Source organism: Clavelina lepadiformis, chromosome 7 (assembly GCF_947623445.1).
Source record: "Clavelina lepadiformis chromosome 7, kaClaLepa1.1, whole genome shotgun sequence".
NCBI classification, from domain to species: Eukaryota; Metazoa; Chordata; class Ascidiacea; order Aplousobranchia; family Clavelinidae; genus Clavelina; species Clavelina lepadiformis.
In genome coordinates, this window is record NC_135246.1 from 11,618,888 (window position 1) to 11,640,192 (window position 21,305).

The window sequence follows — 21,305 nt, forward strand, 5'->3', positions numbered from 1 at the left end:
GTGTAAGGCTACAGTCTGCAGAATTTATCAAATTTGTTTCTAAAATGTTCAATTTAAGCAAACATATTTTTGCTGTTTAAGGGTTTTTGAAAGATGTTTAAGATGCACAACAAAATGCAAGTTACCAAAGCAACTTGTCTGGTCAGTGCTCTTATCGCTTTTTGCCACACTGATCAATGATTGAATTCATTATACAGTAATAGATGGCAAAAATAGTCTACTAGTTGTGTGCTGCTGTGTTTAGGTTTTTACTTGGCCCTTTAGCTTTTCAATTAATAATTGTTATTCATAAAGTAAACATTATATTATATAAAACATTATATTGTTTTATGAAACCCGTTGAGTTATGTGAAACCCAATTAATTTTAACATACGTGAGAGATAGAGCAAGATAAGCTTAAAATGTAAATACATTTTAAGGTCAGGATATGATATTTGACCATTAAAGCTGTCATTGCTATAGCTGTGTGTTTGGATATTATTTATAAATCTAATCTGTTATATTAATCCTTGGACTAAAACTTGTGCTTGGTATATAACAAATCCTTGGCCACATATTTAATCAATCATCACACATTGGTCTTCATAAAACGTTTTTTTTAATATTATAATCATAGCACGGGTCATATCATATTATGAGCGAAACCACCAGTTTATTTTTATATTTATTGATTGTAATTTGTAACTATATTAGCTAAGGTGTTTTGAGAGGGAGGTTTTGTTTAAATACGTTTGTAAGTTCATGTATTTCTATACACCTTGTGTTCCATGTGAACATACAATTGTTTTGTTTCAGATTTAGTAATAGTTTCAGTAACTGTATACTTGTAAATAATGTCAAGCAGTGGAGGAAAAACATATGACTACTTGTTTAAATTGTTGCTTATTGGAGATAGTGGAGTTGGGAAAACATGTGTGTTGTTTCGTTTTTCTGAAGATCACTTCAATTCCACATTTATATCGACCATAGGTATGTTTTGCAAATTAAAGTTTAATCAAATTTCATGTTTTGGAGCAGAAGACATTCTAACTAATTATATACAAACTGCAGGAATAGATTTCAAAATCCGCACAATAGATATGGACGGCAAAAAAGTCAAACTTCAGATATGGTAAGTACGTCTCCCCTATGTTAGAGGTTCCCAACCCGGGGTGTTGATGCGAATTAACCATTTAAAGGAGTGTAGGCCTATATCAGAGGCATGTAACTATTTATCACAATGGGTCTCAACATACAAGTGTAATAATGCTGAGGGCCAGACAACAGTTAAAAGTATTTAAAAATAATGGCCTACCTGTACTTGCTGAAGTCTGTGCACCAGGCGGTCCAAGTAGGTAACATGTTCTACCCCACGAGTCGTATGTTGTACCCTTCTGGCCTGTATAAAACCCTATGTGAAACAATGCAAAGTAAGATTTTTCAATTTTTTTTTACTTCTAATCGATCCCAGTCACCTGAGTTTTTGTATCCACCTAGATGTAGGATCTAGAAGAGCTAAATGTTGTATTTTGAGCAAATTCTTATATCTGAAATTCTCACACCAAACACTTAAACTTTTGAACAAGTTTTTTCCTTACAATTTCTGGATTGGATTCTGGCTGGATTTCGTAGAAAAGTGCGACAACACATTAAATGTTTTCTTGGGGTGTAAGGAATAAAAAGGATTGGAAACCTCTGCCTTATATTGCACACCAAAACCAAACCATAGCTTTATTGCATGTTGTGGCGGTTTTCTTTGTTAGTCACACTTATAGTTGCAGTTATTGTCACTTCAATCTATGCATGTATGTGTAGGGACACTGCTGGCCAGGAGAGATTTCGCACAATCACAACTGCCTATTACAGAGGAGCAATGGTATGAGAAAGTTTGCTTACACAGAAAAAAGTTGTATGTCATATAAATAAGTATGCATATGGAAACTGCTTGTTAAAACTTTAAAGCTTCAAGGACACATTACTGCAATGTCTTGTGATCATGTCTAAATTTAGATTATAAGGTAGGCAGTAAGCAAAGTGCTCCACCACAGTATATAACGACTAACGATTAATTTTCACAGGGCATTATGCTTGTCTATGACATCACAAACGAGAAATCATTTGATAACATCAAGAACTGGATAAGAAATATTGAAGAGGTAACTTGACTGAACTTGTCAAAAAAGTGTCAGTTTTTAAATACATACGAAATTCTCAAACTTTTAAAGTTGCTATTTTGTGGATATAGTTTGTCTTTATGGTCAATAGGCCTATTATTGTATGCCTTTCTTTATTTAGAATTATGAAGTTTTTTTTCTTCACTTTATTCTGAGGTGTTCTATGGCTGTCACATATCAATTGCATTTTATATAGACGCAGTTTAAGTTATGCTGTTTTCGATATAAATACTCCTATCTTTTATTTTATGTTGAAAACACCATGTAAAGTATAGGCAGGTATGCTTAGGATTTTGGTCTTGAAGATCTTTAAGCAATTCATGCTTCACATACCCTAAATGAAGTTACTGGACCATGCGAGTTCACCTTCTCTGAAGCTTTTTTGCATTAGTCATGGTTCATAATCAAACCTTTGTATTATTGTGTGATTTTAAAATGGCCATGTCAAAAAGAATGCCATTTAGCAATCCTGTATATACTGTATATGAAAATGAGTTATCCATGGCATGCATTGATACAAGCAACGTGGCAAGTTAATAAAATTTGCTATCATAATAATCAACTTAACCTACCACTTTTTCGCAGCATGCGTCTGGCGATGTGGAAAAAATGATATTGGGAAATAAATGTGATATGACAGAGAAGCGGGCTGTGGACAAAGCAAGAGGAGAAAGAGTGCGTTATATGCAGTGATAATAATCACATTTGTAGATCAAAATATTTCTTAAATTTGACAAATGAAATCAAATTGTTTTCACAGTTGGCGATCGAGTATGGCATAAAATTCATGGAAACGAGTGCAAAAGCAAGTTTAAATGTGGAGGAGGCAAGTATAGGACCTGTTTCATTTTCACTGTAAAAATGATCTCATGTCTTTTCAGTGAAGCCAACGCTTGAATTTCCTAATTCTTTTGTTCAGAAAGTGGAACTGTCAACTGTTTGTTTTTCTTAGGCGTTTTTCACAATGGCTCGGGACATCAAGGCTAAAATGGATCGCAAAATGGCACAAGCGCCAAGCCAAAATACAAATCAAGTTAAAGTTAAAGCCGGCGATAAGAAAAGCGCTGGACTTTTTGCTCGATGGTGCGCGTTGCTATGACAACCATGTCAGAAAGCAGTAACTTGTTATGTGCTGCTGCTTTGGGAGATTAAGTTGCTGTATGTGCATGCATTTTACTGCAGCCTTTTGTGGAATATTTTATATTTTTATATCTCACCATCGCATATTGCCGCAGTCCACAGCATTATATGTGGGACTTAACGGAACCGATGCCCACTTCCCGCCCGCTGCTTGTTACGTTCAGTGTTATCCAATGTGCAACTGGTTTGCTGTTAAATAGATATGTAGTCCCATGTTTGTGGTTAGTTCAGATTATCAGGCACAATAACTAAAGCAGTAGGACGTAATTTCAATAATGCGGAAGTATAGCGGCCGATACTTGCCATACAAAGAACCGCATAGTTCAACTCGTGTCTTCGCCTTAGCGTTCATCAATGATTGACAAACCTTGCTTGTTACTGACGTAAATTACACTCTGCTGGATATTTACCTATGCCTAGGTAATCATATTAACGCAAGCAAACGCAGGTCTCTAGTTCCTGTTTTGATTGAAGTATACGTAATATTTTCATGACGTATTCTAAACGATGAATCACTGAAAAATGAAAAGCTTGTCTCGGCCTGTATTCACATTTGTGATTTACTGTTTCCTTCACTTTATTGATATTCTGTACCAGTGTTGCGCTTCCAAGTTAGTAAATTATGTAAACCCAAGATATAATGTCTAATAACAGTTTAGGGTTGTTGCGAGACGACTTCCAACGAGCTAGAATCTTAAAATTTTCAGGATTTAATGTAGTCGGAAATCTGCTCAAACGAAGTTGAAGTTGGTCGGCCTTATGTAGCAAGAGACAAAGTTCTTCAGAAAAGGGGTTGGGTCGCCATCGTTTTGTAAAGAGTTCATGTCGCTCTGGTGTAAACAAATTATAAGAATAACCCACCGAAAGGTATATTAAGAAATTAAGCTTTTCAATGTAGCTTCTGTATCACTGCAATTACCCGGAACATTTGAGGCATAGATAGATGCTCGCTATATATTTCACGACTCACAAGACAGCTTCCAATGCCTTTCTTATCTAGATTCTATGAACATGTTGCTTGCCGTGGTTGCTGAGTTCTAGTCCAGGATCTTTGTGTTGTATGGTAGTTATTATATTGGTTTATATTTTATAAATTATGGCTGTACCATTATTTCACTGAAAAAAAATCGTGCCTTTAAAGCTATTTTTCACTGTTTTTGTTTGAATAACTTAAACCTAAACCTCCATTCCAGTAAAACTTTAAATAGCTAAAATTAAACTTTTGCATTTACATTCTCGTAACGTAAGTACGTAACCGCTAGGGCTAGGTCGGATATCAATAATATTTACTATCCAGACAACGGATTTTCTATTTTAGGTAACCGGATAATAAAGGGTAAGCACAAAGCAAACTTTTTATCATAATTTGTAGTAAAATATATTGCGTCTATTGTAAAAAGTTTTAAGTGTGACGTAGCTTTTTTATGAAAAAAACACATATGTGTCCAAAATTTCACAAATTCTTAATGTTTATTCAATATTTTTGTTTTTTGTAATTTATTTTAAAATTCTGTATATTCAGAAGCGTACAATCGATCTCAAACTGCAAATTTCTTGGGAAAACTGCCCAGTCTTCACCTTGCAATGCTTCTACTTACGTGCTAATGCCTTGAGGATAATTTTTAATGCTACTTGCGAATTCCAATCGATTTTTGTATTGTATGTGACATAATAGAACAAACTCTTTCAACATTTAACGTTTTGTAGATTGTAGAGTATAGACTATAGAGAATAGAGAGCAAAAGACTGTGAATTAAGCTTTTAAGTAAGTTCAACACGGAGTCAAACACCAAGTCTGTTCTGCTAGACTGCCCGTTTCTTAAAACAGAGGAGTTCATGCAAAATTGCTAAAAAGGCATAAAAACGAAAAAAAACGTACTAATAACGTTATGAAAACGTACTAATAATGTTGTTATCCGGTTAACCGACAAAATTATATCAGGATATCAGATAGCTGAAATTCCCTCGGTTAATCGATATCCGTATAGTCCAATCTTAGTGCCCACTTATCTTTAACAACAGGTTGCGTGACCTACATATACGGTCAAATAGTCACTCATAAATTAAAAATGCTTTCAGGTAAGTTCCTGTTATTATATTTAACCACAAACAATATAATTCACCCTGGTAAATCTGGCTGAATGAGAAATAACCCCAAGACTCAGCCGTTGAGTAAAATTACAACAAAAAAATTATTGTCAAGAGAAATTTATTTCAATTAATAATAAGAACAAAAGTGATATAACTAGCATGGCAACTTGGCATCTTTTCTGTACATCATTGTCGATGTACCAGAGAGGTTTCCATCTTGCAACGAGCAGTACTGTCATCACATCTTCCAAAGATTATTATCATTGGTGTGCATTCTTGCTGTACAAATTTAGGGTAATCAGCAACGCCCTTCCCTAGTGTAATGGCCACCAGAAACCGGGTTCTTGCCCAGGATGGGGTTTGTTTCCCCATCCTCTGATGTACAGCACTGAAGCAATTTTCATTCATCAGCTGCTTGAACACATCACCTGCTCGTCTGCTTAATTTTCGCCTTTTCAACTTATGTTTTACGGATTTAACTAATTATAGGTTTAGTGGCCGTGCTAGTTGCTACCAGCAATTATTACCGTTATTTCTCTTGAGCACGTTTTAAGCCTTTTCAGCTTTGTCACTTTTTCCTGTTCATTGGCGCGTGTTAGTAACTACTGGCTTGATTTTTCGCCCCCACCGCGCTTTTGGAGAAAAATAAAATGATTGATCGACTTATTATTTATTTCTCTAGGGTAAATCCACACACAAAAACGAAACAGTTATCAGTTCTGCTTCTCAAACAAATGAAATGGACTGTTTGAGTCTGTCATTGTGACATCACTAGCCGTTGTCTGGGCAGATATGAACATATCGTTCATAATATCGAGCATGTCTTTGTCATCGTCTGCTGTGCTTGAAACGGCGGACAAATTTTCGAGTGCTTCGCTGAGGGTTGTAGTAGCTTGCTGGGCTTTGTATCCACTTTTACCCCATACTTTTGGATGCTCTTCGGATGGCTTTTTGCTCAAGAAGCTTTCCTCCATTTTAGTTGAGGGAGTTTCTGGCATGAGAGATGCCATAAATGCGGACGATGTTTTCACAAATGCTTGTGACGAGGTGGAATAAGGCTGACACTTGAGGGCTGCTTCAGTTGAAACAGACGTTTCTTCGCGCATCTCAGTTTCGTTTTCTTCTTCATCGGGAGTCACGTCAAGGAAAGATAATTCAAGATCATACTAGAATTTACCCATCAAAGTAAATAAATATTTCATGAAATCAAAATAAAGTAACATACAGCAGATGAATTTTTAAAAACAACCACAAAGAAATTCTGGTTTAACTACATCTCTTTATCTTAGTTGATGTTAAAATGTTACAGGTAAATGACAGCTTGCCTCTTCTATATCTTCCTTCAAAATGTCAGCTATATCTGGAATTTCTGAAATAGCATGCAGTTCACCCAAATGCTGTAAAAAAAAAAAATGCAAAAACAAGTACTGAAAAACAAACAAATCCAACATAGAAATGTAAAAGTCCTAATAACAAACCTGAAAAATAATAGAAGATAAAGACGCGTATGGTAAAAGTGCTATAGTAACTTTGTGGGTTACACTTGTATAATGGCCCTTCACTTTACAAAATAGTTGTTTTAAAGACATGAGGAGGACAAAAGCAACTTCTTCAGGGACTGAGTTCTGCACAATGACCAACAACAACTTACACTAGAGATTAGAGAACAACAATATCTTGAACTTAATGACATGTTTACCGTTGTTTTTAATTGAAAATGAGCTTGTTTAATTAATACATCAATGAGGCTTTCTAGGCTATTTTCCTCCAATGTGCAGTATTTTCCAATGATCTGTAAAAAAGTATACATTACAACTCATTACGCTGCATGCTTACTGTAATTAGTCGTCTTGGTAGTCGAGTGTACAGAGCGCTAGGCTTACAATAATGCGGCCCGTGTTCGAGACGGCGGCGCTAACATTATAACGCGCTTGATCAATGCACTGACGATGTTTGCTCTTGCTCAGTAGACCTGAGGAACAGTTCTAAATTCGGGCAAAACGATATAAAAAAACAAATCTACAAAAATTGTAACGGTCAGAACTTGCACAAAAACTAGCTCTGTAACCAGAGTTTGAGCAATGAGGAATAATCGCCGGATTTAAGTCATGCAAAGGCTTTGCTCAGTTCGAGGACAAAGGCTATTTATCATACCATACTATTCACTCTTCTATATTTACTGTATAATATGAGAAATCTTACGTTAGCTATAACTTTGTAGTGATGAAAGGATAACTCTCCAATTAAGAGCTGGTGGCACTGTTTCAGTTCTGCACTTACATCTGTTGAACTTGCTGCCAGAAGTAAAATGAATAGTTGTAAGAATGAACAAATCTAATCAGCAAAACATTATAAACATGGCTTCATGAAGTTCAAGGAAGAAACCAGCCAAGTAACAATAAACCATGTAACACTGGAATAGGGTCCAATATTTGCCGATTTGACTCAAACACAAAATTTGGGCGATTTTCCTGCAGCATTTGGTCTAATTCCAACAATTACTTTGTTGCAACCTTGGTTTTCCAGATTTTTCCAATTTTATTTACATAGTACGTGTACCAGTGTACCTACCCTTAGAAAAGTAAGTCAAAATTCTGTTAGAAACATAAGGGGAAACATTCTCTTTTGCAGCCCTCATTATAGAATGCAGTGTAGAGATTAGCCAGCCTTGGTCATGTACAAATGTTTTACTTAGTTAAGGCAAAACGACATGAGAGAATAAAATAATTTGAATTCATTAATACCTTTAAGAAAACTTAACCAACCGCATACATATTCCTTTAGTCAGTTTGTTATAATTAAATAAGAACTACTCAAATGATGTCAAATTTTGAAAAAGGATATTTTTCCGCAACAATTGCCAGTTTCTCACTAAATGATTTTACAAAAAATGGTTTCTCAAAACGGTCCAACTGGCGAATCATGTGACTGCAGATGACTTTATAATTTTCATTTGTTATCAAAGCTTGAAGAAGAATAAGCGTCTGCAATAGAACAATTTAGCCATACCAAACTATTTATCATTTATCTCTTATATTTTTTATGATCAGTAACAAAAAAGCAAGATGGCACTCTGGAGTTAGCTTTATTTATAATTTCGCAACAAAATTTTTCGCAAGAATAAGCTTTCGCCATCAGGTGTACTTAGAAAGATTTTTTAGGATGTTACATTTTTATACATGTTTGCTTATGCTTTAACCTGTTTCTTGATAGTTTCATCTGGGTGTTCCATGCTTTTCATTATGATGTTTTGAAATTGAAAACAGCAGGAGATGTCAATGTTGGTGACCAGAGTTAGCAATTCCAAACCTAATTAAAAATGAAATAATGTAACTCAGTTCCTCAAGAACTAGCCCAACTGTAACATAAAAACACACATTGTGTGCAAATAATATAATTTATACCTGCAGCTAAATGATTTGCTTGATTTGAACTGAGGAATTTTCTGAGAATATGCAAAGCAGACTTAAACATATCATGACTTGGTTTGTAAAGTCTGACAACTGTGTGAATGCATTCATACAATACAGCAAATGCCACATTGTTCTTGTTGTTCTGTAACAAAAGTAAAATTACTATAATGTCTTATAGGCCTAAACGTAAGTGTAAAAATTGAAAATCACCATAAAAATATTGCATTACTTGACATCGGTTCATCATCTCAGAAAGAACATTTGGCAAAGACGCTTTCCATTTTTCATCAATTTCACAACAATGAAGAATTTTTAAAATTTGAATCTGAACATTTGGAGCAGAAATGCCGTGACGACTGAACGCAATAGGCAAATTTCCTTGCACTACTTGCTCCAAAATGAATATCAATTTTTTGGGAATGTTTGAGTGTGAACTGGGATCTTTCTATATTAAAACATGTTATGTTTAGTAAAAAACAGATTACTATACCACGGAACACATTTTACATTAGTTTCAACAGACAAGCAGAGCATACATAAAAAAATGTTGGTGCTCACCTTTACCACATCATGAACACATGCAAGTGAAGCAGCCATCACTTCTGGGTTACGGTCAGACAAAGCAACTTTAATGTGGTTGTGGTAGTTAAGAAGAAACTCTGGTGCTAATCGGTACATACTATGTAGAGTTATTAGAGCCTTGCTTCTGACTGATGCCTCTGAATGGGTTAATCTTTTTTCAACAACAGGAAGTAAAACAGGAACTAAATCTACACTTGTGAGGTGACAAGCAACATCTAATGCCATCGTAATCAACACTGAATGTTTGGATGAAATATCTTTGAGTGTAGTGTTTACAGCTAGATAAATAATTTCACCAGAATTACTCTCAATAAGAGAAGTTAAAGTAAGATACCCAAGTTTTTTGTCCCAAATCGTTTTGGAGCGCTCAATATATGTTATAACAACTGGGCCAAATCCTCCCAAGCAAAGTTTAATGTCAGAACCAAAACATTGTTGGGAGCAAAAAATGACCACAGTAAGAAACTTTCTTTTTTGGTGTAAGCTTGAACCATCAAACAAAGTCTTAATGTGCTTCAAAAACTTCAGAATCACTTCATCATTCTCCTCAAATGTGGATAAGGCTTGAAACAAGGTCTTCATATCCACAGATTCAGCGCCATATGTTGACCTCAACATGTCCACTGCATAATTAAATGTTTTGTTCATGATGCCAGACATCATGTTGCTATCTTCATATGTGTGTTTGTAAATTAGCCAAAATTACTCTATTTTTTGATAAAACCAGCTCTAAAGCACAAACGATTTAATATGATATTGCATTTTTAACCTGAACTATTTAGACCAGTGGTTCTCAACTGCCGGTCCTCGTCAACTTTTCTGCCGGTCCGCCAAATATATTAAAATTTTATATCTTAATTGCAAAATGCAAGATGTTGAAGGCTTGTCCATTGATCAAAGAAATAAAACATCAAATTTTTCACTGATTTAGAGCTTCGCCAGTTCTGTAATTTGCCGCATTGTGACGTAACATCGAGTTCATCGTCTACTTTGGACTTTATCGTACGTCACAATGTTGCAACTGTTTAAAAGTACGCTACAACTCGTTTAAGACCTGTTGTATATGAAAGCTAAGAAGACTTTTAAACAAAATTTAACGAAATTTTACAGTATAATTTAGCGAAAACAACTTTTAAGTGGCATACTTTTGCCGTAATTACATTTTGGTTTGATTTCTGAAGGTCCATCGGTCCGCAAAATTGGTTTTGAAATTTTACCGGTCCGCAAGCAAAAAAGGTTGAGAACCACTGGTTTAGACTTATTTAAATAAGATTTGCTTTGCACTAAAGACCCACAGCTGACACAGACTGGATAGTTTGCAAGGTTAGTGGCTGATGTCAATTTTTTATTACCTGCAGGAGTGAGGAAGTAACAGCACTAATCTACGAAAACTTCTGCAGAAGCCACAAAACCAAATTAATCTCCCCCCCACACTCACTCTCCATAAATAAATTTCCCTAAAACATCCCCACTTCCATAGATTAGAGTTGTTACTTCCACAGATTAGCGTTGACCAATTTTTTCAAAAAAATTGTAGACAGTGTAGCTACATGTAGTCAGGTACAAGTCAAGCTGTATAAAAAGCTTGGCTGTGTTGCAAAATGTACGTGCAAAACATACTTTTTTTCAAAAATAAACGAATATGACTACCGATAATATAATTAATATATAAATAGGCCTATAACAAGAGGAGTTGATAAATCAGTTGCACATCGCCAACTTCATCATGTCAAGGCTTTTGACCATATCAGACTCATGTTATTGATAGAATATGGTATCGTTGAGATACTAAGATAGTAATTCAGCTGGGCTAAAATAACTAAGGCTGCCTGGCTACAGCATGTAGGGAAACTATTTGAACCTACAAAATTAGTTTCTCTTTTACTTATACAATATTATTATATCCGTATTGAGGTATTACGTCATCTTCTCTACAATGTCATAAATCCTTCCTACTCAGGCCTTAGAGTGTAAACGTAAAAGGCTCTATAACTATTGATTCCAACCTAAAAGTAGGACATTAAAAATGATCATATTCAGAAATTACGTTCTTTCTGGCTTAAAAACTTCTTTTGGATTATCTCTTAGCGAAATTAAAAAAAATCAACAATCTTACACTTTCACAGATAAATTTACATGGCTTAAATTTTCTATCTTTCCCCCACAATTTTGACATAAAAAATGTAGCCTAGTTTTTTGCCAATTTTTTGCTTTAATTGAACTTATTAATTAAAATTAATAATTTGAACTTAAATTTTAAAAAATAAAACTAAAAACATACAATTTTTGGACACGGAAAAAGCTTTACGTGTTACCAAAACATTGTATTTAATTTAACGCTTGTGAAACGATAAAACTTTGGCAACTGCTGATAACCCAAACAGTCAGACATTTCTGTATCTCAAAAGTTTGCTTTATCGGAATTCCCCCAATTTGGAAATTGCAATAATAAACAAGGAAACGAAGTTATTTATATAGCTTGTGCGCCACTGCGATTCGAGTCATAGTCATGCTGGACGGTAGCATTGTTTTTCACTCAACTACACAAAAATATCAACTCAGTATCATCTTTCTCACCACGAAGACCGCTCTTAAATCCAAGAAATGTAAAGTGAATGAGCCAAAATCTGGCTTTTAAACTCAAATGAACAACACCAGTGACAACGGTGTTATCTGCCCATGCACATCTCTGAGCTTTAGTTCACCTGGGAAATAAAATGTTGTAACAATCATTCTCTAAAAAACGAAAATCATATACAACATAAGCGGTGAAAGCGTTTATTTACACTGACACGCGATGGCACAATCGACCAAGGCAAAACACAATTCCATAAAAGCATCGCAAGCAATCGTATCGAACAAAGGTACACTAACGTATGAACTTTATTTAACGCAGAGAAAAGGGCACGTATATTACACACGATCGAAAAGAAAGATGTATCATTGTAAAAAGCAACATTACATTTCATTACTATGATAATAATTTGATGAAGCCATAACTATGGCAGTCGGTCGGGCACTGCAGCTAGGTAAGCAAAATAATATGTACAAAGACGCCGTTGCTATTACGACACAGAAGAACAGGGTAGTTCGGGTGCTCCCATCTGCGTAAGCACTTTATCGAGCCACTGCAAAGGACCGTTCAAATGAAGCTCGATCCAACACGGCGTTGCAGTTACCGTTTGGCGCCTACAAACGAAACAATACGTACAGTTGACCGATTTACATTGTAAATTTAATTCATTAATTTCAACAAATACGATTTCAAACAGCAGTGACTTCTAGAATCATTTGAGCTATATTATGCCTCTCTCTATATATAGGTCCGTTGTTTTAACTTTTAAGCAACTAATATGTTTGGCATCACACGCGGTGGCCTCCTTACTAAAAACCATTGCAATGTGAAAGAAATGCAATATCTAATTGTACAGACTATTATTTCTTGGAACTTAACGCAATTAACGAGATAATGAGTTTACACGCCCAATGCCAATTAAATTGAGCAATGGATACCGAACTTCGTTAAATAGGTATAAACCCATTAATTCTTATTACATATTTTCGTTTTAATGGAAATATTATAATGTACGAAAAAAACTGACTGCACAAGTAATACGAAAATTTCTGAAGTACCTGTATTCTGCACCCCATCCTTTTACAAAACTCATTCTAATAGTGCACATTCTCGTTAGTTGATAAACTGCTTCAAATCCTTGATTAACAAGTTGTGCAAGAAGGGTGGCAAATTCTTGATTGTTGAAAATTTTTAAATTGCAGCCTACAAAAAAATTGCATAGTGATTACTGATTACACACTATCATCTCAGTTTGAAACTTCAAGCAATTTCCCTACAGACCATCACCATTCCAAAATGCATAGACGGCCAACTACTTTGTTTAAATGAGTTTAAGAAAGCTAGTTGCTGCACTTACCTGGTGGTATTTTGACAACTGTGGCAGGATGCCATCCATAACGCTTATTACAGTTTGGACTTTGAACAAAGATTGAGCTTTCTCCCAAGCACTCTGCAAACACTTCCCCGCCTATATAGTACAGTCTGACGCCTTTGCCTAAAAAGACAATTTAAAAAGGTAGCTATTGGACAGGCATATCATGAAACGTTACCCAAGTCAAGGAAGTTCACTCACCCACATGGCGTCGTGTAAGTTCAGTTTGTTGGGTTCGGTTGATGTTTGATAATAGACCGAGGCAAAATCTCTCAGAGTTGGAAGGGTCCGTAAATCCGTCAACAGTGAGAGATGGTTGTGAAGCATGAAATGGCTCACCTATTCTCTGATTCATTTCATAGTACGATATCGAACACCAAAATGGGGGCTCACAATAAGCAACGGGCTGCGCATCTAAAATCAGTTTGAACGAAGTTATCTCATGAAATTTACATAATAGTTCAAAATGAACAATAACATAACAACTTTAGATATTTTTTCATGTTTTCTGCAAAACTACAATACTTCTTGAATAACAAACCAATCATATCTGGGTTTAGGGTTGCTTGGCACTGCATGTTCACATCTGAAATACAAAATACATTGAAAATACATAAAAATTGAATTGTAAGGATTATAGTTTCATTATTGCATTGTTAAACTTACCTCCACCATAAGAAGATGGGCTTGGGCTGTTAGCAGCACTGAGATCCACATCTGTGGTGTCTCCATCTTCGCTCATGTAGCCTGGTGGTGGTGTTTCTGAATTTTAAAACAGAACTTTGTACATGACCAGATATACTACCTTTACATTCTAAATAACATCACCTATTGTGCTTGATATAAACAAAACACTATAACTAAAGTGTGTAGGAACCTGCCATTCCAAGGTTGCATGGCTCCATTCCTTCAACATATGTGGCATTCTTTGGCACTGCTCCACCATCAATGCTCAGAGGTGGAAGGTCTGTTGGAATCGGCTCAGTTGACTTTGGTACAAGTACAGGTGGCAAAACTTAAACAGACACACAATAGGTTAATTAAAAATAGGTTGATTTTCAAGCTCAGAAATGTTATTTTACGTTTATATGCGTTACAGAAGAAAATGAAACCAATGAATTAGCCTTAACACTTTTAGTAGTTCTGTTTATGACACTATCTAATAATTTAAGTGTCAAATATCCTGGTGATTTTTAGAAGGGTGACCAGTTACCACCGTGGCATAAGACTTCCACCAATAACAAATGATGTCAAAAACTATAACTATAGTCAGTTGGGGCAAAAAAAAACATAGGGGTACTTGGGGTAAAAAAGGACAACCCCCCCAACTCCCCCTAAGAATGATTTTTTTGAAAAAGCTTTGCATGGTTAGAAACATCATTTATTTGCATATTTTTTTAACATACAATACAGGCCCAGAGGTAAGTACTTTTCAGGAACTATGCAAATCACTAAATTGACCCAAAAACGGTCCAAAAAAACTTTTTTTGCTCTTTACTAAACTTTTTGTGGATTGAAAACGATGGTTGAAAATCACAATCTTTTTATGTGTATCTACATGATATTTTAGTATGATTGTACTCCAGTACTTCAATTTTGATTTCTGTTAACCTTTCATTCTATTCTATGTTGTCTTTTTTTACCCCATAATTACACAATGTGTTGGGGCAAAAAAAGACAGCTGTTTTTATTTTCCCTGTGCTTGTTTTTTTTTTACCCCATCTTTAATAACTTTTATTTTAAAACAATTTTGGTTGCTATAAGGCATTAAACTAACATTTTAATGTTTTACTTGCATTGTCTCAGTTTCCTGATCTCTAGTAAATACATTAAACCTAATGTACTGATGATTCATTTGAAATTAAGTTAAGCGAGTGAAATTAAGCGTGAAGTTTCACTCTCCAATCATTTTGTGTTGTTCTTTGTAGTTAATTGATTTATGTACCATTCCACTTTGTTGAACTCCTGCCAAGTAGCCATTCAAAAGCTTAACATTCTTGTAAGCATTACCAGTTTCAGAAGTCTCTGTTCAGTGTTAGTTTAACCAGTCCTGGTAGCATTGTGTTTCGTATACAAGCAAATAGGCAATTTCGTTGAGGAAAATAAAATGCTTTAACTTGACTTGCCCTTCATCAATATGATTAGCTCTGAGGTCGTGTCATTGAGCACTGAAGCGTCGCTTCAGACTAATTTCTGATTAGATATTGATCCTAATGTACTCGTATGTTTCAGGTGATAAATATATATCTTTAAATTAGAGTACTGAGTGAATGATAAACGAAAACATGGTGAGGAATTATGAAAAGAAAGTTAGGCATTATACCAAGGCAGGAATTGAAAAAGCAGTGGCCGAAGTACAGCAAGGCCAAAGCTTGAATAGTGTTGCTATAAAGTATGGTGTATCCAGGACGCTTTTAAAGAACCGTTTGAAAGATCAGGTTAAGAAGCAAGGAAGGAAGACAGTGTTTTCAATGCATGAAGAAGAGAAGATGGCATCAGCAGTTAAAAAGATGGCAGAAGCAGGATTTGGTCCAACTATTCAAGAACTGCAATCAATTGTGAAAGATTATGTTGAAGCAAATGACATTGCTACTCCTTTCAAGGATGGGTTACTGGATGGTTAATGAAACAAACATAAAAGCAGGCTTTAAAGCTACTGGCATTTTCCCTGTGAACAAAGAAAAGTATAAAATTTCTCGACTGGATAAATTCAAATTGGAGTTGTATAATAAATGGCAATCTAGTGGTTCTCCAAAAGAAGAAGAAGGCAATCCAATTTTGAAAAAAAACAGTCCACAGGAAACTGAATGGACAAGTAATGTGGAAGAAATGCCATCCACCTCATCAATCTGCAACATTCAAGCTGTTTCCGCACCATCAACGAGCACCACAGTACAATCACGGATCAGAACAACAAAGGACATCATCAATGAGTTGCAACTTCACGCTCCCGAAGGGATGAAGTATGAAGTACGGCTTGTGTCAAAAGATGAATCGGTTTCAATAGACAGTGTGTTAAAATCAAGGGGACGACAAACAAATGACAAGAAGAAAAAAAGAAAAAGAGTGAAGATGAATGGAAGCATTTTAACAAATGAAGAATTTAACGAGCAAGTTGAAAACTTTGAAGCAAATGAAACAATTACAAAAAAGAGAAAAGCTGGGAGAAGGAAAAGGAACGCAGACGAAGATGAAGAATTAGAAAGAAGGATGGAGCGAGAAATTCACAGACAAATGGATGAAGACATGAAGAGAGTAGATACAGAGGATGAGATGGTAGAAGAGTCTGACGATGAATCTGAAAAAATGAATAATGAAACAAGAGAAGACACAGTTATTGGAATGGAAGATGTAGAGGAAGAGAGAAGAGATGTAACTGAAGAAAGTGTAAATGAACAGAAGAAAGAAAAGAGAACAATTAAATTGGAAATAAACAAAAAGCAAGTTGGAAAGTACTTTGCAGTGTTTTGGGAGAAGCCAAAAACATATTATTGGGGAAAACTTCTAAAGATCTTCAGATACGAGGTTGATGGAAAAATTGAGCAAGTTGAATTTAAGTTTTTGCACAAGAAATCAACTTCAGAAGGTGCAGTGTATTGGGACTGGCCAACAAAGGAGGACATAGATATAGTCAACGTTGAAAATTGTTTTTGGGGTCCTTCAACCGCAGTGTTAACTTCTGTCGGACGTGCAAAATCATATTTTGGTTTTGCCGAGGAAGAGGAAGTGAAAGAAAAATTTGTGTTCCTAAGCAAATATGGACTTCATAATGCATAAACTTCTTTGTTTGTTTGAACAAGGTGTTACAGTTTCATCCTCATCTGTATATATTGCTATTTCTTCTGCTTTGTGTTGCTTTTAATAAACAAAATTTACTGTTGAAATTGATTGTTTTTTTTTACCCCGTGCATGGCTTTTATTGCCCCAAACACTGGGGAAAAAAAAACAACACAAAATATTTGATAAAAATAAAAAGAATAAACATAATGCTCCAATTTTTTGGACACATCAATGGAATATTAATATTGATCAATAGAGTGTAAAATTTGACTTTTTGGCCCATTTTTTAGTGAGAAAATCAAAAGTTTGTCAATTTTGCATTTTTTTGCCCCACTTGACTATATAGCAGATTTTACAAAATTGTGTGCATATAATTCATTAGATCGACACCAGAAAGTAATCATTCAAGGTGCCATGATATATACTAACAAAAGAGAAGGATAGCTCTGCTTACAGTTAACAATAATAATAGGAAATACAGTAAAATCTGCTTAATATGACTACGGATAATATGATCACCCGCTTTATATGACCATTTTGGTACAGTCTCGACTTCTGCCATATAAAATTTTCTGTTTACTGTAACCAGTCTTCAGATATTATGACCAATTTCTCAGTTTTTCTATCAATTTTTGGTGTCCATTATGCAACTTGACAGTGACAATTGTGCCACGTATTCCCAATTCACCAACTGACGTCCACTTTGATGTTGTTGCTTAACTTTAATGAAATAAATGATGAATTTGATATTTTTTGTTATTTTTTGCTTTAGTGTATCAATCCTGGTGTGGTTAAACAGTACTAAAAGCAGTTTCAGTTACTGTGACCATTCGAATATTATGGCCAAACTAGTCTGGTCCCAAGGTGGTCATATTAAGCAGAATTCTACTGTACATCAATTGTTTCAATGTAATTAACTACAAAGAATTTTAAGTTCCCCAAATAATTTTAAAGATGCGAAATTAACAGCTATCTATGTAAAGCTGCTGAAGAATTGCCAAGAAAAATCCCCTTTTGTTCAAAATAATTACCATCACGCTTATGGGACATGTTTAAATTCCCCTACCACCTGATTACTGTGAAAATTAGGTGAACTTTCTTGTTGAAATAGGAAGCCGATATTAATACAGTACAATGTGTTAAGCAAATAAATTAAAAATTCTTGTTAAACTTTGGTTAATCACTTAAAACATATTTTACCAAATTCAATATTTTTAAACTTTCCCATTAATACAACGCTAACTAATAAATACATATATAAATGTACTCAATTTAATTCACATAAATTTACATGTACAGTAAAATAATACACAAATTTTACATAGAATTATAAATTTTTAGCTTAGCTAATTATGGACCTATCAGACTGATTTTAATCAATATACATACTATTTGAAATCACCAAAACTATTTACCAGGGGCTTCTATTTTCTTGTAATGATATGGTTGTATGCAAATTTCTGATGTATTTCGTTCATAACCATGTTCACACAAAGGAATGCACGATAATTCCAATGCTGCTTTGAGATAAGGCCATCTCCACAGTTTACAAGCCCATTCATGTGGAAGAGTAACTGCTGATTTTGTATTTATTGCACTGAAACACAAGACCATAAGTGTTATAACAGCATTGTCAATTAGGCATTGAAACTAGGCATTATTACACGGTACAAAAACTACTTTAGTATATATAATCACAATTATTACTGTAGTATGTATACTGTAGTATAAGGTTAATGTTATACCAAAGAAGAAGAAACAAAAACCACAAATTGTTGAAACTACAACGTATAAACACAGTATACACAGGTAGAATGTAATTATTTTACATTTCATTTGAAAATGAACACAATTTAAAAACAACACAAGGCAGGGAAATGGTAGACATACATATATATACAACATAGAATAGGTAGAGGTATGTATAAACTCAAACCTGATCTAAATGACCTATGTCCAATAAAACTACGTAACTGTAAAACTAATGCATGTTTACCAAATGTAAACCTTGCTTGACCTATACCACATGCTACTCCTCTTACCAACCCCAATCAAAATAACGTCATGGTTTCCTGTATTTCCACTTAATTATCTCTATCCCAATCAGTATTTCATACTAATTCACATTAGAATTACGAACAATAACCAAATATCAATATAAATTATAATTTTGCTTTTGGCGGAACCACCTAACAACTAATCAGTACACAATTTTAAAATAATATATGCCATTACATAGTATTTAATGTTACATTGTATTGCTGAGAAATGTTGTCATTCAAATCTCTATGACAAACGATTGGGAAATTTAGGTAAATATACAAAGCTGAAAAGATATGTTTAGAGCAAACCAGAAGTAAAATAAAATAAACATTATATTACAACATATGACTTCTAAAAACGTAAAATTAAACTGACAACACATAGATGTATATAGGTATATCAAACTTTTTAGCCTTATTTTACAGAAGTAGAGAAGTTCCACACAGTAGCCTATACATACAAAACAAAACTTACTCTCCAGAAGATGTTGTTATTACATCTGGATGGGCCATTAAAGTTCGCCATTCGTTTCTGCAGGACGTAAAGTATAATAAGTGACTTTGAGTTAGTATATTAGTTTTCTATATATATTTATAATTTGTGTAATTCTAACAGACATAAATTTGCTTATGTGTAATTTGAGGGCATGGCTATCATAACATCTTACTAGAAGACTTAAATAAATAACTTTAATTAAGTTCAGCTTGATTTCAAAAATTTAGGAGTTATATATATGCTTAAGTTATAAGTTTAACATGGCCGTCATTGACAACTGAAAATTAAAACTTTTCAAAAGCTACAATAACTACAATTAGTAAGAAGGGGTGCTTTATTATTTTTTATTGGTGGAAAAGAAACAAAGATTCTGCATTTTTCCCAATCTAATGAACATAAGCTGCATTCATGACTATCTCAAGGATTTTTGTAAGTATCATACAAGTTTCTTACCATTAAATACAATTATAGTTTTAAGTCATGAATAATTCAAACCTTGCAACAGTGATACATTTGGTGTTTGGTGTCTGCTCCAATACTGCTTTTTCCAGTTCTTGCAATTTGTATTTTTTAAACTTTTTTGCTAAAGATTTGATAATTTTTTCTGCTTTTTTCTCCTCATTGCTATCTAAATCCCCTCTCTTAGCACCAAGTAAGCGTTTGACAGTAGGCATTTGGTTTAAAGAAAACATAATTATGATCAAAAAATTTCAGTTATTATATGAACAATAGCAGGTCTACAGAAGTATAAAATATAGGTAATAGGTAATTTTCGTGGTGGTTTATGGTATGATAATTTTCGGGAGCACGACATATGGCCGCGGGAAAGTGGCCGCGAACAAACTCACCGGGGTCAACTGAACGTGACGTAAATTGACCGCAGACAAACTGACTGTGACATAAACTGGCCGGCGATCAAATTAACCGTCGATAAATTGGCCGGCGATCAAATTAACCGGCGACAAATTGGCCGTCAAAAGGTCAAAATTTTAAACTCGGTAGTATATGATATGTAAAGTAAATATTTGTTTGTAACTATTTCCTTTGTTTTTAACAAAATTGTTTTTTATTTCAATACACATTGAAACGTTTATTGAAATAAACAGAAATATTTCCGGAAATACGAGAAATATGAGTAACAACATTAAAAGACGTTCACTGCAAAACACATATGACACTACATAATATGGGCACTAAAATTTACACAAGCTGTTATTTGACAAACAAGGAAATTTATTGCGCAAATTGTAGGTTGTGGGCGATGCCTCTGAGAAAATCTAATATGTCACGGTTTGCAAAATCTTCAACGATGGTTTGAAGTCGCGCATCCAGATCCTTGTATTTTCTCCTTTTGGCAGGAGGCCCTTGGGCACAGAGCGCCTCAATCTTGTTTTTGTTTATGTTCTGCAATTTCCTTAAAGCTTCTATAAATTTCCAAATGGTTGGGTGTTGCATTGATAACATCCTGTTTATTAGACTGTGGTGACCTTCAACTTTGTTGTTGGTTCTGGCTTCGCCATTTAACACCCGAACATGGACGTTCCAGAAGTCATGTGAATATGGCGGGTCTCTTCGGAGCTGAGTTCGAAAGCGACGCCCGATGTAAGTACGCTCAAAGTAGTCGAGAAGCGGAAGCATTTCATCAGGCAAAAATTCCTCT

At 34.7% G+C, this 21,305-nt stretch overlaps 3 protein-coding genes across 3 annotated transcripts; 1 reads left to right on the plus strand and 2 right to left on the minus strand.

The window, feature by feature from the left end:
* The first annotated feature begins 792 nt into the window (after positions 1-792).
* LOC143464920 (ras-related protein Rab-8A-like) lies at positions 793-3,930 on the plus strand. Its single transcript, XM_076962977.1, has 7 exons — positions 793-970; positions 1,052-1,112; positions 1,796-1,856; positions 2,059-2,136; positions 2,740-2,829; positions 2,915-2,980; positions 3,107-3,930. The coding sequence occupies exons 1-7, from the start codon at positions 835-837 to the stop codon at positions 3,251-3,253; spliced, it is 639 nt and encodes a 212-aa protein (XP_076819092.1). The 5' UTR covers positions 793-834; the 3' UTR covers positions 3,254-3,930.
* A 2,109-nt stretch (positions 3,931-6,039) lies between these two features.
* On the minus strand, positions 6,040-10,130 carry LOC143464919 (AP-4 complex subunit epsilon-1-like). Its single transcript, XM_076962976.1, has 11 exons — positions 9,357-10,130; positions 9,028-9,243; positions 8,790-8,940; positions 8,585-8,694; positions 8,228-8,369; positions 7,957-8,067; positions 7,588-7,679; positions 7,085-7,177; positions 6,864-7,010; positions 6,711-6,782; positions 6,040-6,551 (listed from the first exon to the last, which is right to left on the minus strand). The coding sequence occupies exons 1-11, from the start codon at positions 10,041-10,043 to the stop codon at positions 6,099-6,101; spliced, it is 2,274 nt and encodes a 757-aa protein (XP_076819091.1). The 5' UTR covers positions 10,044-10,130; the 3' UTR covers positions 6,040-6,098.
* A 2,014-nt stretch (positions 10,131-12,144) lies between these two features.
* LOC143464604 (mothers against decapentaplegic homolog 3-like) lies at positions 12,145-20,401 on the minus strand. The gene is made up of 10 exons (XM_076962480.1): positions 20,141-20,401; positions 19,625-19,681; positions 18,523-18,704; positions 14,205-14,342; positions 13,994-14,089; positions 13,869-13,913; positions 13,529-13,741; positions 13,313-13,450; positions 13,014-13,158; positions 12,145-12,569 (listed from the first exon to the last, which is right to left on the minus strand). The coding sequence occupies exons 1-10, from the start codon at positions 20,335-20,337 to the stop codon at positions 12,446-12,448; spliced, it is 1,335 nt and encodes a 444-aa protein (XP_076818595.1). The 5' UTR covers positions 20,338-20,401; the 3' UTR covers positions 12,145-12,445.
* Between the last annotated feature and the right edge of the window lie 904 nt (positions 20,402-21,305).